The sequence below is a fragment of the Psilocybe cubensis genome, chromosome 5 (assembly GCF_017499595.1).
Source record: "Psilocybe cubensis strain MGC-MH-2018 chromosome 5, whole genome shotgun sequence".
NCBI classification, from domain to species: Eukaryota; Fungi; Basidiomycota; class Agaricomycetes; order Agaricales; family Agrocybaceae; genus Psilocybe; species Psilocybe cubensis.
In genome coordinates this window covers 1,543,435-1,559,832 of record NC_063003.1, presented here as the reverse complement: position 1 = coordinate 1,559,832, position 16,398 = coordinate 1,543,435, and the positions used below count along the sequence as shown (strand labels likewise).

Below are 16,398 nucleotides of genomic sequence, written 5' to 3'. Positions count from 1 at the left end.
TGCTGATAATCGCTTTGGGGGAAAGCCTCCTGCCATCATCCCTGTCGTTGATCATCACTGTTCCAAAACTATTCGCCCCCATCTCCTTTGTAAACGACATATATGCCCCACATTATGCTCGTATTGTGAGCGCTCGCCAATTTTTTGACCCCATCCTTTGCGTTCATGTTCATGTTTCGCCGCCTGGTCGGGCGCCGTTAGTACGTTTCTGAGGAATGATCGGTTAGACCATTAGCGCGCTTGGAACTCGCAACGCACTCCATCCTAGTCCACCTTTCTCCACCGCCACCTCCACAAACTGTGATGGATACACAATTCATTTATCATTCACCAGAAAGGAGCACTTCTTGCTCGTTGATTGGAATTACTACCATGTTCTTCCTTGTATTTGGTTCACAAAGGCTCCCAGAGACGCATCACCACATATCCTGGCCAAATTTTCTCATATAAAAAATTCATCCCTAATGTTCAAATTTTTGCCTTTTTCTGGAGATTTGACATACTACGTGGGTCCATAGGATGATATGCTCTTCTCCTGCTATAACCATCATGTCACACTTCAAGGAGCACCTTTTCTGTACATAAACAGCCCAAGACACCTCTTGTTTTTGGAATGACTTTGCGATGTCAAATAGCAGGTCCCATTTACTATTTGAACATTTACCCCTTCAACTAACTGGCAGTACAGCAATTTTTTTTACTATTCTATTCCTACTCCAGGTACAGGTCCGCAATATTCTAACATTATCCAACGTACTATGAATAGCAATGCTCAATCCGCTTGCCCCGTGACCCAATCTATCAAGGCCCTGGGTTTAGACAGAACATTGATAGATGCGATGAGCATGCCACATGGTGGTCTCATTGAAATCAATAATGTCTACATCAATTAACAGACCCACTGGGAAAATTAAAGGAAGATATGTTTTTGCTGCATCATCTCATCGGATGTCCACGGTGTTCTGATAGCTTGTCTGGGACTTATAATATTTCTCTAGACCATCAAATATCCAATAATAATTTGGCAGTTACTCTGACAAAGGAGTTGGTCATCCAATGGTGTTTGCCAGAAACGTTATAAAAAGCGGATATTTATTCTACGTAGATGATGAGCTATTACCTCCGTAGAGAAGAAATTTGGAGAGTTTACTATCTCGAAGTTATAGATGTCGACCAATGATGCCCTCAAAATTAGGCGCCTGTGGCCCTAGTGCATTAAGTGGTTGTGCTCGCCGGCATCTCATTCGCACTACAGCGAGACAATCTTAAACCGAACGTTATCAGATTATTAGAGCCACCTAGCTTTTTTTCTGTTTTCCATCTTCCATAAAGTGTAGAACCACTCTCTGCTGCATCAAAATTGCACTGAGTGTCTTCACTGCCTCGCAAGACCGGACTATAAGGATCGGTGCCAAGATACAAGGTAGCGCCGATCCGGGTAAATGGTAGCCGAGTGCCGGTAGTTCCGGTCATCCCCCTCGGGTGCGGCCTTCGGAGTTGCCACCTCGAAGGAAGAGACATTGAAGCAACAGCGATTATGACGCCAATAATGCCATCCCCGATATCCTTGCTATAGAGGAACAGTGCATCCATTCCCAAATCTTCGGAGGAAGACATGCCATTCATATCAGCTCGCGAACGATTCTATCTTTGTTTTCTGACCCGCGCACATCGTCCAACTTGAATCACAACGGACAAAGTGAATATCACGTCACTCACCCCTTTTTATAGTTGACAGACTTGCACTCTTTCCACCACCTCCAGTACATTCGATTTCGTTCTCTAATTCTTCACTCACCTCGTAGAATAAGTCCATTTGAAATTCATTCTACTAGCCTGCATTCTACACTTGCCATTGACAACACTTGCAATTAACCCAACTGCAACAAGGCGCGAACTGAATCATGCACGGCCATCTCACAATCAAGACTCACATATTTCTGACCGGAGCGACAGGTACGAGCAGTCTTTGAACGAGATGAACTGCTAGGTCAACGGCCTACCAAAGTTCTCGCTGACCTCAGTTCATGGATGTTGCAGGTTATATCGGGGGCAGCGTTCTCGCCTCCCTGTTAAAGCACCCCCTGTCAGACACATTCCGCCTCACAATTCTCGTTAGGGATGCAGCGAAGGCATCCCAGTTCCGGATGATGGGCATCCATACCGTCGTTGGCTCACACTCTGACCTGCAACTGCTCGAGGATACGGCGGCGGATGCGGATCTCGTTATCGCTTGTGCGAGTACCATTTTTTGCAATGTTTTCTGTGCACGGATTGCTTACATCTTGATGGTTAGGCTGATGCGGATGACGAAGGTGCGGCAAAGGCAATCTTGCGGGGCCTCAAGAGACGGTTTGAAAAGACGGGAAAAGTACCATCGCTCATTCATACCGTCAGTACCTATTCCTAGAGATGCTCCAACTGATATGACTGATGCGAAGTTACATTTTAGTCTGGAACTGGTGTGTAAATACCATCTATTTCTGATTGCAGCACGAATTTATCGTTAGCGTCCAAGGTGTATTGGTAGACGACGCACAAGGAATGAAGGCAACCGACGTGATATACTCCGACCTCAACATCGAGCAAATGGAGTCCATACCTATAACTCAGCCTCACCGTTCTGTCGATTTGGCTATAGTTGACGCAGACAAGGAAGGTACGATATCTAATAGCTTCAGTTCGAAATTATGCAATGTCGTTAAATGACATCATCTTTTCGAATGGCAGGCTACGTGAGAACATATATTGTGCTTCCGAGTACTATCTACGGAATTGCCACAGGCCCGCTTGTAGACGCCGGCCTTCAGAACGCACACTCGCAACAGATTCCTCAGCTTGTAGAATTGAGTCTTGACCGCGGACAGGCGGGCATGGTTGGCCTAGGAAAGAACATTTGGCCCAATGTCCATATTCACGACGGTGAGATCGGTTTAACATTCGTCCTCTGTACTCTCCTCTTACATTTTTGCCATCGTAAAGTTGTCGACCTCTACGTCGTACTCATCGACAGCATCGTGCCTCACAGAAGTGACACCCATTCTCACCCACACCGCGCAATAACCCCGCATCCCGACCTGGCACATGGCCCATCTGGTTTCTACTTTGGCGAGAACGGGGAGCATACGCTCTACGATGTCGGTTTGGCCATTGGAAAGGTCATGGTATCCCTTGGAAAAAGTAAAGACGCGAATCCAACTCCATTCACCGAGGAAGAGACCAAGAAATATTTCCCTAATGGCACTATGATGGGAACGAACTCCCGTTGCAGAGCAGACAGAGGCCGGGAGCTTGGATGGAAGCCCAAGAAGACCACGAAGGATATGTTGGCGAGTATCAAGGCTGAATTTAAACACTGAGTTGATATAGTAAAACGTTTGATATACACCGTAGATATATACCATTGTACTTACCTTGTTGCGGTTCAATTGCTGTAAAATATGTACTAATGAATTACATTTTCCATGTAGTATCCGAGCCTCTTTCTTGGCGTCTATTTATGCCTCTCGCAAAGGCATGGAAGAGTACTACATGGGCGCTAATCGGAGAAATGCCTTCGCCAAAGAAAAGGTATAAATTCTGCGTAAATTCCATCATTTAATATTCATTATACGGTGCTGATCCTTCAATTATCCGGATACATCAAATTAATGTTCGTTGCCTTTTCGCCACCCACGCCAACTCCACAATATCCACCATTCAACTTCACGACTGTTGCCAAACAAAATTCAATTTGCATGTCGAACCCTAAAAGTTGCGCATTATATTCACTAGAAGAAATACGTTGCAGTAAAGAAAAGTTTTAGTTCGGCCTCGCTCTACTTCACAGTGAACGCGCAACATACGAAGCTGAATGCGGATGTTGACACAATTGATTCTATTTTTGAGTTGCCACGCTACGTTGCAACGGCTGTGGTTACCAACGAACGCCAAGCATGCCCGATATATCCAGTTCATGGCCAAAAGTGGAAATGGACTGCCAACTTTTTCCAGGGTCGGGAATTGTGCTGGTTCTTGGTTCATTTTGTGCGCGGATATTAATATACTTATCGTCCTTTTCTTACTTCGCTCTTCATTGTTCGTTTAGACGTTACGATCCTTTTTCCCTCTTCACGCCCCCACGGCATCACATTGGACTCCGCGTCCGCTCACATTCTTTAAACATTCACGTCTTGCAACACTACCCCTTTCGTGCGCTTTTGAAAAATGCCTGTTCTTGTCGCCAGAGCAGAGGACTCGGATGGGCCTACACTCGCGAATCCTATCTACCTCGCAGGTCTCATTGTAGCCATTGTAATTCTCGTAGGTGCTGGACTCTGGATGGGTCTGCGCTTCTTCCGAAAGCGTATGGCTGCCAAACGACAGGAAAAGACAGGAGCAGCATTCCTCTCAGTCAAAGGGCTCGTGCGCGACGACCCGAACCAGGAGGGAGAAAAAGAGGGCTTTGAACAGTCAGTGCATCTGGAAAACTCCCTTGGAAAAAATTAATTAATTAATCTGACCATTTCAACCTCATCGCATTTTAGGCGCGTTGCTAAAGGCTTTTTGAGTGATATCAACTCTCCAACGATTGTCTTCCCAGACAAGGCGCTGTCCCCTCCTGCTACTCGAGATGCGGTTATCGATTACCACCGCAGAACTGGCTCGATACCCAAACCCTTCGCCGCAAAACCAGCATTGGAAATGCCGGCGTTCCCAGCCAGCACTCTAGACGCCCCATCAAGTGCCCGCAATTCGTGGGTAAGCTTTTTGGGCAGTAACCGCTTCCCCAGCAACCGCTCCTCCGTGCTTTCAACCGCCTCCTCCAACATTAGCGCGACCACAGGGTCGACGCGTAAAGTCCGCCAGACGTTTGATCCCGTTCTTCCCGACGAATTGCTTATCAGCGTAAACGAACAACTGACGGTCGTCCAGTCCTTTGACGATGGATGGTGCGTGGTCGGACGCGAGAACAAGTCTCTATTCCCCACCGCCAAATCCCTCTTCAAATCAGCTCCGGCTGCGGAGGCTGAAACTACTGAGCTCGGTGTAGTACCGGCATGGTGCTTCATGAAACCTGTGAAAGGTTTGCGAGCAGAGAGACCCGTCAGAAGTACCAGTCTGGGCATTACCATCAACCTAGAAGAATCTGGCCCGTCGCGACATTCCATCTTAACATGGTCCAATTTCTGATGAACACGACCACTCACCAACCCAAATACACACCTTCCCCTTCACATATCCATCCTTCCCTTGTACACCGCTCATACCCCGGCCCATCTTACGTTTCCTTTTTTCCTTATCTGCTGTCTGTTGCGATTCGCCCTTTCGTATCACCGGTTTAAAACCAACACCCTATTTTCAGGCTCACGGTAGCCTTTCAACTTCATTCCGGAACCATAGATCACTTGGATCTACTATGGTCGGCCTTTCCGTCCTAATGTTTTAACTGTCCGCGACCTTCCGTTTGTGTAGAACGCAACTTCTGAGCCCAGATGGCGGCCATTCCACATTTCCTTGCACTTGTTTGTTTATTTACTGTCATGCAGCCTGGATCCATTCGACACGATTGTATCTTTTTGCTACGACGCGCGCATCATTTAATGATATATCACGCGAACCAAAGCAAATACGAGGGTTATTTGCTCGCATCACCTAGTTGAGTTCAGAATGTCAAACTTGATGGTATGGGTGAGTTATTGATAGTATGGCTGACACCTGGCGCTTTCCATCAGTAAAGTTGTGTCATTGATTTTGAGACGAACCAGCCTTTTGATGAGATTGCGTTCTCTCAGATTATCTTTAACGCCGTGTCAAAATCAAGCGGTCCTGCGTCACGGTGCCTATAAGAATATGCCAAAAATAAATCAGTGGGTCCGTGAAAGCAATACCATTCTCGTCAAGGTATACCTGTGGCCAATGGACATCTGCTGGAAGGCACTGGGCAGCAAGAGTAGCGAAATCAGGCCCCTCATGATGAACACCGCGTGTTACGGTATTTATACAGGTTATGTTTGCGGGGTACACAATAGGAGATGTAAAAAAGCACAGAGTAGCAGCATTTGCTTGTGTTTCTTTCGGAGAATATAAAATGAGATATGCTTGTTCAATGCGGTAAACGCGATTGGTGGCTCCGATCCGTTATAGTTGCCGTCACTAAGACTTGTCTCATGGCTACAACTTTGCCAGCCCGAAATCACATGCCCAGCAGCCCCGCTTTTTATCTACCACTCCGCAATTCGACCACTCCGAGTTTTTCTTAACCAATACCCCGCACATCTCTTCGTACTATTACAATGGCCACCAAAGAATTCAAGACCTATACGCACGAGGAGGTTGCGAAGGTTCGTTGGTCTCCTGTCCTCAACCTGTTTAATACCCGATCTAACCGTGATGTTGTTTATTAGCACAACAAAGACACAGACCTCGTGAGTCTTCTCAACAACTGTTCTATACGTCGCTTATCTTACATGGCTTTACATAGTGGGTTATCATTGACGGAAAAGTCTATGACTTGACGCGCTTCAAGAACATGCACCCCGGAGGTGCCTCCGTCCTCGTCGACGATGAAATCGGTGCGGAATATTTCTTATTCATCGCCCGCGTGCGTTCAGTTAATTTGACGGATGAAATTTAGCCGGAAAGGACGCTACCGAGGCTTTCTATGGTCTCCATAAGCACGAGGTCATCCTCAGGCCTCAATACGCCCGCCTCCAAGTCGGTGTCGTCGAGGGTGAACAAAGTGTGATTACCGGCAAGGTTCCCGGCGAACTCAGCAAAGTTCCTTATGCTGAGCCTACATGGTTGTCCGAGGGCTACAAATCCCCCTATTACACCGAGGTGAGAATTTACTGAATTATCAGGGGTCGAGTAGTCCTTTCTGATATCTGTGACTTTAGAACCATCGTAAATTCCAGAAAGCCGTCCGCAAATTCATCGATGAAGTTATCTCTCCTGACGCTGCCGTGAGTCCTTTTCATCAACATTGCATCATTTCGACGAGAGAATAACCCCATTCTCTCTCCCTTAGCTCCATGAAGAAGATGGCAAACCGCCTAGCAAGAGCGTCATTGAGGCTATGGCGTAAGGCGTCTATTTACAATCACTGTTGAAACTAGTTTTCCTAACGGATATCTTACAGCAAACTCAACCTGCATGCCATGCGTATGGGTCCTGGAAAACACCTGAAAGGACTTGAGCTCATGGGAGGCATTGTCAAACCCGAGGAGGTGAGAAACCATCCAACACCATTTATACTGCCAAACATGCTGAACACCTCTTATCTTAGTTCGACTACTTCCACGAGGTATTTATCCATGGCCATGCACCGAACAGAAAAAGTGAACCTCGATACACAGATGATCATTACCCAAGAATTTGCCCGCTGTGGTAAGCGCGGCTACGGAGATGGTGAGCATTGTTAATTTCCATGTTGTCCATAATTCTCATACAACCCCTCAGGCTTGATGGCTGGTTCCGTCATCGGACTTCCTCCTGTCCTCAACTTCGCTAGCCCTGCTATCAGAGACAAGGTCGTTCCCGAGGTGTTGTCGGGAGAGAAACCCATTTGCTTGGCCATTTCAGAGGCATTCGCAGGAAGTGATGTTGCTGGTCTGCGAACCACTGCTACCAAGACCCAGGATGGAAAGCACTGGATTATCAACGGTACCAAGAAATGGATCACCAACGGAACGTAAGTGCCTTTGTATTGTTTTGCGCTGAATGATTTTGCTAAGTACAGTTCGCCACAGATTCGCTCACTAGTATGGTTTTTTCTTTCGCATGCTAATTGGAGTACTTATCATATTTCTAGCTTCACTGTTGGATGCAAGACAGATGTATGTCGTATTTCCCACATTTATGCAGTGTTATTTACAGCGTTGTAGGATGGTTTCACTGTTATCCTCGTTGAGAGAGGAGAGGGTGTAGAGACAAAGCCCATTAAAACGAGCTACGTGAGTTAAATTAATTTTTATCAGTAGTTTCGTAATACTGATTTTAGGACAGTCTCCTACCGCTGGAACAGCCTTCATTTCCTTCGACAATGTCAAGGTTCCTGTTGAAAACACTCTCGGCCCTGAGGGCGGAGGAATCTTCGTCATGCTCAGCAACTTCAACCACGAGCGATGGGTCATGATCTGCTCGTCTGCCAGAAGTCAGCGTCTGGTCGTCGAGGAATGCCTCAAGTAAGGGATAGTCACCGTTGTTTTTCTCCTCCTAACATTTTCCGCATAGGTGGACCAACCAGCGCAAGGCATTCGGCAAGCCTCTTCACTCGCAAGCCGTCATCCGTCACAAACTTGCGGGAATGATTGCCCGAGTGGAAACCATCCAAAACTGGCTCGAAAACATCACTTACCAGATGAACAACATGGTAAGATGATCTTCCGCGTCTTTCCATTCTTACGCCCCTGATGCTTTTTTCTTTGCATAACAGTCATACAAGCAGCAAGCTGCCAAATTGGCTGGGTATAAATTTTCGCACTGTATAGCTGCGTACCGCGTTGACTAATGTGATGATACAGTCCCATCGGTATTTTGAAGATGCAAGCCACTCGCACTGCTCAGGAAACCGCTGCGGATGCTGTCCAGATCTTCGGTGGCCGTGGTATTACCAGGACAGGTGAGGCTAGGTTTACACATCCTGTTTTTGATTTGAAACTCACCACAACAAATAATAGGGATGGGAGAGTTCATTGAACACGTAAGTTTTCATTGCCATATGTTTGATTAACTATACTCATGTCACCAGTACCACCGCACTGTTCCATTCGATGCGTAAGTTTTTACATCAAGTAATTAATGGAGCAGCTTGCTGATTCTTTCCCTCTCTCTCTCTCTCAGTATCCTTGGAGGAGCTGAAGATGTGTTGGGAGACCTCGGCGTCCGACAGGCAATCCGTGGAATTCCCAAAAACTCGAGACTATAGTTTCCCTCATGGTGTATCGAACCATTAATTACTGTAATTTCATAATATAATATCCCGGACGACTAGCATGCAAATTATTAGCATTATGTATATTTTGGCGCCTATACAAGAATACGAATGGGTTTTAATTCGTCCGATTTTGTCACCGGAAAGCGTTCCTTTGGCGTTCTTCACGAGAACTTGACCTCAAACCAACATTCGTCACGGTTGACGCTGGTCCAGAGGGTTTCCAGCCCAGCCATCGCATGACGACATCTTTAGCAAAGATTTCACCGAACCCAAGCATAACACCGTTAACGAATGGGAGGAACAAGTTGACAGCCAGGGAAGAGATTAAAGCCGTTACCCGGGTGCGTGTTGAGAGCGACGAATCGAAGATGGCTAGGGACACAGACACAGGGGCGGGGGCAGGAGCAGGTTGTTCACGGTTGGCGGGAGTGGATGCCTCTATGTTTTCCGGGAAGGACATTGAAGGGAAGGATGAAGTCACGGAAGGTACATCCTCCCATTTCTGTGAATCGTCCGTGGTGGTAGCGGTGTCTTGATGCGAGACTGTGCGGGGTAATGGTGGTGTGGGTGAAGAGGGAACTTTCTGTAACAAGAAATTAGAAAAGAAAAATAGCAATGAAAATGATTATGTACCAGCTCTGATGCCTCTTTTATATTTGAGGGCGCTGTTTCGACTTTGGAAGCAGGGGTTTCGGGTGTGGTCTCACTGGAAGTTTTGACGTCCTCCCACTTTTCTTCTGGAGGTTGAGTGGGGGCTACTACCGGTTCGTCGACAATTCCTGCAGCTTTCCTTTTCGCCGCTTCTTCCTTCTCAATAGCGCGAATGGCTTCCCATCTCAAGCGCTCTTTTTCGGCCTTTTCGCGCTCCTCAGCTGAGCGGGCGCGCCAGGACTTGACCTGAGCTTCATATTCCTCTTTCCACGAGTCATTGGACACGGTGGATTCAGACAAGTTGACTTCTACCACTGATGATTCAGTAAGGTTAGATTCTTCCACCGATTCAAACTGGGAGGAGTCGGATTGCTCTGTTGCCGACACCTCCTGTGGGACTTCCTGGGGGACGGTTGGCAAGGGTGCGGAAAAGGCCTGATCAAGCGCTGACTACGGAGACATTGAAAGTTGGTCTATTGTTATACTAGATTGAATTATTGCTTACCTCCAGGATGTCCAAGCTTTCGTTTGATGAGGCGGCCATGGTAGTTGTACTGTTCTTTCTGACCCCGGCACATATTCTCGATCGACTCGGCCGAGGTCCTCAATCACGCGATAATGGTCACAAAAAGATCACATGTGACATGGTTGACATCACACCCATTTTGCAGGTTCTTCCTCGTCGAACTGTAATCTTTCCGTATTTCTGCGTCAGCACACTTGGGCATCGAGGATTTCGGCTATTGTTTCTCGCATGTTATTCTCATAGCATGTCACTGGTCTCTCGCTTTTGATTCAAGACTTATCTGCTCCGTATGATCCATATGACCCGAGTCCATCATGGAGCAAAGCATAGACCGTTGTTCTTGTCTCGCACTTACAGGACCACCGCGAATACTTCGCCTTATATACTGTGACCATCAGGCTAAATTATTTTAAGCCGTGAATCGATACCGCTGTCTCCATAGTTTCTGCAAGACACTGACCAGTGCATCGTCTATCTCCGCCAATCACTTATCTGTATCCTGAAAGAGCAGTTTCTTCTGCAGTGCTCTTTATCTACAAAGTCTCTAGGAAATTTTCCATTTTATTCAATACTCTTATCATCATCTGACACTCTCCTTGTGTCCACGTCAGCGTGGTCGAAGGGAGCAGTGAGACTTTCAATTTTCATCCGACGACTAGTAAGCATTTCCAAGCTATGGCGGTTGGGCTAACTTGCTCTTTCACGTTCTCAGGGCCTGCATTTCTTGCCGAAAATATTGCCGTTCAAAGATTAATTACGTGGTTTTTCTAGTTCATTCTTCCTATTTGATGTAGTGCTTGCTCTTGTCCTAGGCTTCTGCAAAATCTCACAATGATTGGATAAAATATTAATGCTGCAAGGGCGAATTGATTATTTACCGGCGACGTACTTAGTGACTCCCTCTTGTGTCGCAAGAACTTACACGCCTTCTGTTGCTCTCACGGACCTACTCTCCCATTTTTGGTCTACCCACGCACCCGTTGTTTTGCGCTTCTTAAAACACCAGCAAGGCATTGGCCACCCGCGAAGCTGAAATCATTGGAAGCCCTGGCCAACCGAATAGCTGATGATGAGGTCTAGACCTGCTTCGAGTCCTCCAGTGGCCCAGAATTCAGAACGTGCGGGGATCAGACACTGTTATACTCACCTATTTCTGAATTCATTCTATTTGGGATGTTATATATCCACTGCCTCAATTGCAGCATATGATCGTTTGTTCCACCTCTGCCTTAGGGATGTGAGCCACGGTGATCTTCTTTACTACTTTATTGGCGTGTTGCCACTCACGCGAATTGAGGTTTGTGAGTAGCACGATTATCTCGGGCTTCCTAATCTAATATATACAACTCTGAGGCCCCAATGCAGCGCAAAGACGGCGTCAAACGAAATGGGACCGGTAATGAAGCTGCGGGTTTGACAGCATTGTTCGTCCGCTTACTCCCACAAAACATTTTGTCTTCTTTTTTTGCGTGGGTTGATGATCAGCCTCTCATACCTTGGATACGGTCTTCTTTTTCGCAAGTAAAAGAGTCAGCTGTCTACAGTGGCCTCAAAGCTTTGTAATCTTCCCTAGCCTGGATGTAACATGTCCGGGTAGTTATTACTACTGGTATTACTTCCTTCCTTATCTAGATTGCGGAATTGTGGCACACAGACTTATTGCTACCTTCAGGTTTACTCCGAAATGATTATATACTTCCTTTCGACAAGGAAAGTAAGTATGTTGCTGTATATGCCAGTTTGGTACAAGAAGCTATACAAGGCAACTGGGATCCAATCAGTGATAATCTCCGTTTATTTTGAATGTACACATCGTCACGGTTTAAATTAGTTTCCCTTCCGGTGGGATAATTATCCGTATTGGTCGTTGAATGGCAAGTTTCGGTGACTGTTGACTTGGGTAGAGGATGATTTGACCCCGGTGACCTGGTCTTGATAGATATATCACCGATGCCTGCTGGCATGTTATCAATCTCCTCATCTCTGAAGCCAAGATTGTATTGATAACGTTACTTGGAGAAAGTCAGGGCAGGGAGATCTTTTTGGTCCGATGGCAATCGCGTGACATTCAAAGATGGTCGAGGTCGCTCTGAGCGTACTGTCAGTTACTCCATCGTCACTCTAGGAAAAGTATATTATGGGCCGGGTCCACAAGATCAACAGCATCGCATCTCTATCTCAATCCTCCGCATTCGCGTCTCGATTCTCAAATTATCCTCGATTCATTCAGTCAACTGACAACATGTGTAGCGATGAAGTGTAACATTGCACAACTTTTTGCATTGATATTGATGCTTACCTCTGGATGCTCTTCGCAGATTCGGAGATTGGTACAGACCCTGTGGCGTAAGCTGCAGTCCTCTAGTCGCTCTCCCGGATGTGATGTTTATTGAATGAGGGTATGAAGCATTTCGTCAAATCGTATTATTCGGGTAACCGAACCGATTGCAAATCACAATACTGTGCCCTGAGCTCCGCGCACGTACATACAGCCAGAGTTTGCCCTTGCCCCACGGTGAGATTTAACCTCCAATGCTTGAAAACAATTGGCGATAACACCTTGTCCGACACTATGCAGACCCCAGCTGATAATCGTCGCATTGTAAGCATGTTTCACTGGAAATGCGATGATTGCAAGGAGGCTGCCGAGAATGCAAGACGAGGAGTTGGTCGTTAAACAAGGAAAACGTAGAATAATTGTATAACCCAAGTGTATGCCTGAAATGATCGCCTTGTCCGAACCATGACAAAATTGGAAAACCAAACATCGGGATTTCTCCAAAATGTCCTTATAGAGATTTAAGTTGAAAAGCAGTCAACGGCGTGTTCCGACAACTTTAGAATTTCTTGCCACCGCGTTTAATCGGTTGTCGGGTACCTCTTCTGGCTCCTGATGCTACGGCCGAGCTGCTCCTCGACTTTTTGACATCCTGGTCACTGTCCTCACCGCTTGAAGACTGCAAAGTAGGCTTGGTCTTCTTTACGGGGCGAGGAGGGGGTACCTCGGCTTCTAAGCTTGATCGACTTCTGCTTTTACGAATGGGTTCGGATTGTGGAGGAGTTGGGTCTTTCGGTGAACCAGGCGATGGACTTCTCGCTGATGTCCTTGACGGTCCTGCAAGATTGGAAGTCAAACTTGTTTTTGTGGTCTCCGCCGGCTCGCTATCAGACTCCGTTTCTGAAGCTGATTCGATAACTTTAACTTTATTATCTACCCTGGGCTCTCTTTCGGGTGTGATTTTCTTAGGACTAGATTTTTCTGGTTGGGGCTACAAGACATTTAAAATGTTAAAGAATCGGAGTCTAATATAGGAATAAATTGCTTACTGTGTTATAATGTTCTTGTTGTCTTGGAGGGGGAGGTGGTGGTTGAGAGTTTGGCGTTTGAGCTTGAGAGACAAAAGTGTTCTCTATCTTAAGCAAAGGCTTGTCAGCAATTGAGGTGATAGGCTCTGTGGAAAAGATCAAGTAAGCATTTTCAGAATACAGAGTAAAAATGTGATTGAACGTGCTTAGATCTGGTATAAAGTTAAACAATGCGGTCATTCGTCTGATTGCAGTCGCAACGCGTGGTTTTGACAAAGCGGTCCTAATATGATTAGAAGTCGCCCGCCTCGCTGTCTGGCCGAGTTTTCCGACCGACTGGGATTAGAAATATATATCAGCAACAGTGCTGGTGTGGTCCGAGTAAAGCGTTATGAAGAAACACTACCTGTTCCAGTTCAGTATCAGACAACTCGCTCATCGAATGAGCCGATGAAAATGTCAGGTGGTTGAGGCTTATAAGCGGAAAGATAAGATGCTTGGATATGATTTCCGAGGATCGTCGATGTCCCAGAAAACATGTTTCCCATCTCCATTTGAATGCCTCACATTCGACAACAAAGGCAAAGTCCTAAGATGGAATTGGCACGTAGAGATAAAATGATTATATGAGAGTGACATACTGAGTAATTTGATTTTACTTCCTCTAGACTCATTTCCAGCATTCCTCCCATCGAATGTCCGTTTGAAAGCAGGTTAATAATATTTTCTCTCCAAGCTTCCTCATCGGAAGTCTGTGTGTATTGTTTTGAGGACTGAGGATTGCACTCGCGCCAGCGACGAGCAATCTGTTTGCTGGTGAGGACTAAAAATTACCGTTTAGCATGCAATCCAGTTTAGAATGTAGGCAAATTTGTTTTACCTTCGACCCAAACAGACTTTGTATCTGTTATTAAGATATAACAAGACAAATCGCGTATAGATACACCATATTTCTTGCATAAAATGAGTATATCATCTACCAATCATTTAGCGTCAAGCACCTACAAACAAAAATGGAGTTGATTTATTTGGTTCAACTTTGACCAACCATTCAGTGTTCAGAAGGTCTTTATCGTGATCCTTATTTTTACCCAGGCTTGAATCAATCAAACATAAATAAAGAATCGAGCACTTACCTCGGTAAATGGTTCCATATGTGAATACCTTGATAGAAGACCGGAAATAATATGCGTTCAAAATTCGATTAAGATGACTTTGTTGAGGTTGGTTACTAAAGTACCACCTTTGAAACGTGGAACAAGGTTGAATGTCACTCAAGAGAGGGGCTGACCCAGATATTTAAGCGTTGAATGATCCGTTTACTGACAATTTGGAAAAGTTATGACACACCTGTCGATTTGCTTTGCACACGAAATAATAGAAATATCGCGACGGTGATGACGGTTCGAACCAAGCCCCTGTAATCAAATCCGGATGACCGTCGCCTAATTGATCGATCAATAGCCACCGGCCATTGCCGAAGCACACCTATCTCTCACCGTCATGCTCGGAGACAAAATCGTTACTATTATCTTCGATTCAACGACAGCTTTTGTCTACATATGTTACTCTCGTCATCAACAAGGTAGAAGTTTTTAGTGCTTCTTAAAACGGAACATCTACCTATCGATGAGAAGAACAATTTCAAGTGCTTCCGCCATTTGACAATCTCTCCAATGGAAGAGTTAGAGGAAGGCCAAATCGCGCACGACCACTCGGCCAACGGATATGATCCAGCTTTTGAATGGCCGGGAGAGTCAGAGACATCTCGGGAATACGACAGTACGAATTTAACTACGGCTCTGAGGCCAGGTCAACCGATCTTCCGACTGGTTGTCTTGCGTTCTTCCATCTTGTCCAGGAAGAAGAAAGTGGCGGTTATTGATTCATATCCGGAGGTCCAGCTTGGTCGAGATGTCCAGCCAGAGGGGTCATCCACTCCACGAATTCGCCTTAAGGAGATGCAAGTGTCCAAAATTCATGCGACGGCCTACTGGGATGGTGCACGGAAGGAGTGGAACATAGTTGATATGGGCTCTATGCATGGGACGTTCTTGCGTCCGGGGACAATGTCTCCCGATTCAGAGGGTATTGGTACTCGACTATCGCAGCCACGAATGGCAAGCATACCAAAACGACTACGACACTCTGACCAATTGAAGCTGGGAACTACGACATTCGAAGTACACATCCACGACAATCAGAGACCTTGCGGTGATTGCGCACTGACAGAAGACGGAGAGATTCCGTTGTTCCCAGTACCAAAAAAGGCTTCTATGAAGCGAACGAGAGACGCTGCTGGAATAGATTCAGATACCTCGGCGGCCTCGCCTGGTTTTGCGACCATGGAAAAAGACCCGAAAAAAGCTCTCACCATGTTGAAGCGGAGTCTCCTGACCCGTCACAACGATTCACAGCACGCCTCCACTTCGACGGCGCCAATTACTAAATCTGAGTACGTCGACCGGGCCGCCCGTCGACGGCTCCTCCATCCTGCTTCTCGACCTGATAGCCCGGGTGTTGCAAGCATAACAACGGAAACCACTAGAAAGCTGCAGCCAGCGCTAACTGGAGCTGAGGAGCAAGTTCCGAACTCGGTTACATCCCAACCACCTACTCCATTACCACCAGAGAATATTGGACATCGCTTGCTCATGCAACAAGGTTGGGCTCCAGGGACGTCGTTAGGAGCACCTTCAGATCCAGAGGATGGTAGGATCGGACTCGTTGAACCACTGGAACTGAAATCAAGTCAGAATCGCAGCGGATTGGGTATGAAGTCACCCCCCGCAGACACAGACACGTCAATATCTGGACTCGATTGGAAAGAACGTGAAAAGCTCAAGAGATTTGGAGCGTTTGGGCGATAAAGAAATAGTGTGGACTCGTCCTTGGATCGTAGACAGTGTAGAAAATTTTATGATATCATGGGTTTGTTTGGGTGACGTAAGAAACGTGAGAATAATGTATGGACGCGTCCTGCGACGCGTTATTTGGT

General features: G+C 46.3%; 6 protein-coding genes across 6 annotated transcripts; 4 read left to right on the top strand and 2 right to left on the bottom strand.

Moving 5' to 3' along the window:
- Positions 1–2,027: 2,027 nt before the first annotated feature.
- JR316_0005975 (Oxidase ucsJ) lies at positions 2,028–3,359 on the top strand (the record flags this gene model as incomplete). The annotated part of the gene is made up of 5 exons (XM_047891725.1): positions 2,028–2,225; positions 2,297–2,392; positions 2,494–2,659; positions 2,731–2,922; positions 2,983–3,359. The coding sequence occupies 5 exons, from the start codon at positions 2,028–2,030 to the stop codon at positions 3,357–3,359; spliced, it is 1,029 nt and encodes a 342-aa protein (XP_047749074.1).
- Positions 3,360–4,206: 847 nt separating this feature from the next.
- On the top strand, positions 4,207–5,172 carry JR316_0005974 (uncharacterized protein; the record flags this gene model as incomplete). Its single annotated transcript, XM_047891724.1, has 2 exons — positions 4,207–4,451; positions 4,527–5,172. 2 exons carry the CDS (start codon positions 4,207–4,209, stop codon positions 5,170–5,172), a joined length of 891 nt encoding a protein of 296 aa, XP_047749073.1.
- Positions 5,173–6,275: 1,103 nt separating this feature from the next.
- Positions 6,276–8,908, top strand: JR316_0005973 (Acyl-CoA dehydrogenase apdG; the record flags this gene model as incomplete). Its single annotated transcript, XM_047891723.1, has 19 exons — positions 6,276–6,323; positions 6,387–6,407; positions 6,464–6,554; positions 6,617–6,819; positions 6,879–6,944; positions 7,010–7,062; positions 7,121–7,208; positions 7,268–7,285; positions 7,338–7,389; positions 7,441–7,672; positions 7,793–7,817; positions 7,866–7,934; positions 7,987–8,165; positions 8,215–8,353; positions 8,417–8,448; positions 8,505–8,602; positions 8,661–8,683; positions 8,732–8,757; positions 8,824–8,908. 19 exons carry the CDS (start codon positions 6,276–6,278, stop codon positions 8,906–8,908), a joined length of 1,548 nt encoding a protein of 515 aa, XP_047749072.1.
- Positions 8,909–9,050: 142 nt separating this feature from the next.
- JR316_0005972 (Mitochondrial import protein 1) lies at positions 9,051–10,112 on the bottom strand (the record flags this gene model as incomplete). The annotated part of the gene is made up of 3 exons (XM_047891722.1): positions 9,051–9,500; positions 9,551–10,018; positions 10,074–10,112. The coding sequence occupies 3 exons, from the start codon at positions 10,110–10,112 to the stop codon at positions 9,051–9,053; spliced, it is 957 nt and encodes a 318-aa protein (XP_047749071.1).
- Positions 10,113–12,931: 2,819 nt separating this feature from the next.
- On the bottom strand, positions 12,932–14,554 carry JR316_0005971 (uncharacterized protein; the record flags this gene model as incomplete). The annotated part of the gene is made up of 5 exons (XM_047891721.1): positions 12,932–13,363; positions 13,422–13,736; positions 14,042–14,223; positions 14,281–14,296; positions 14,537–14,554. 5 exons carry the CDS (start codon positions 14,552–14,554, stop codon positions 12,932–12,934), a joined length of 963 nt encoding a protein of 320 aa, XP_047749070.1.
- Positions 14,555–15,076: 522 nt separating this feature from the next.
- JR316_0005970 (Angiogenic factor with G patch and FHA domains 1) lies at positions 15,077–16,270 on the top strand (the record flags this gene model as incomplete). Its single annotated transcript, XM_047891720.1, has 1 exon — positions 15,077–16,270. The coding sequence occupies one exon, from the start codon at positions 15,077–15,079 to the stop codon at positions 16,268–16,270; it is 1,194 nt and encodes a 397-aa protein (XP_047749069.1).
- Positions 16,271–16,398: the final 128 nt, after the last annotated feature.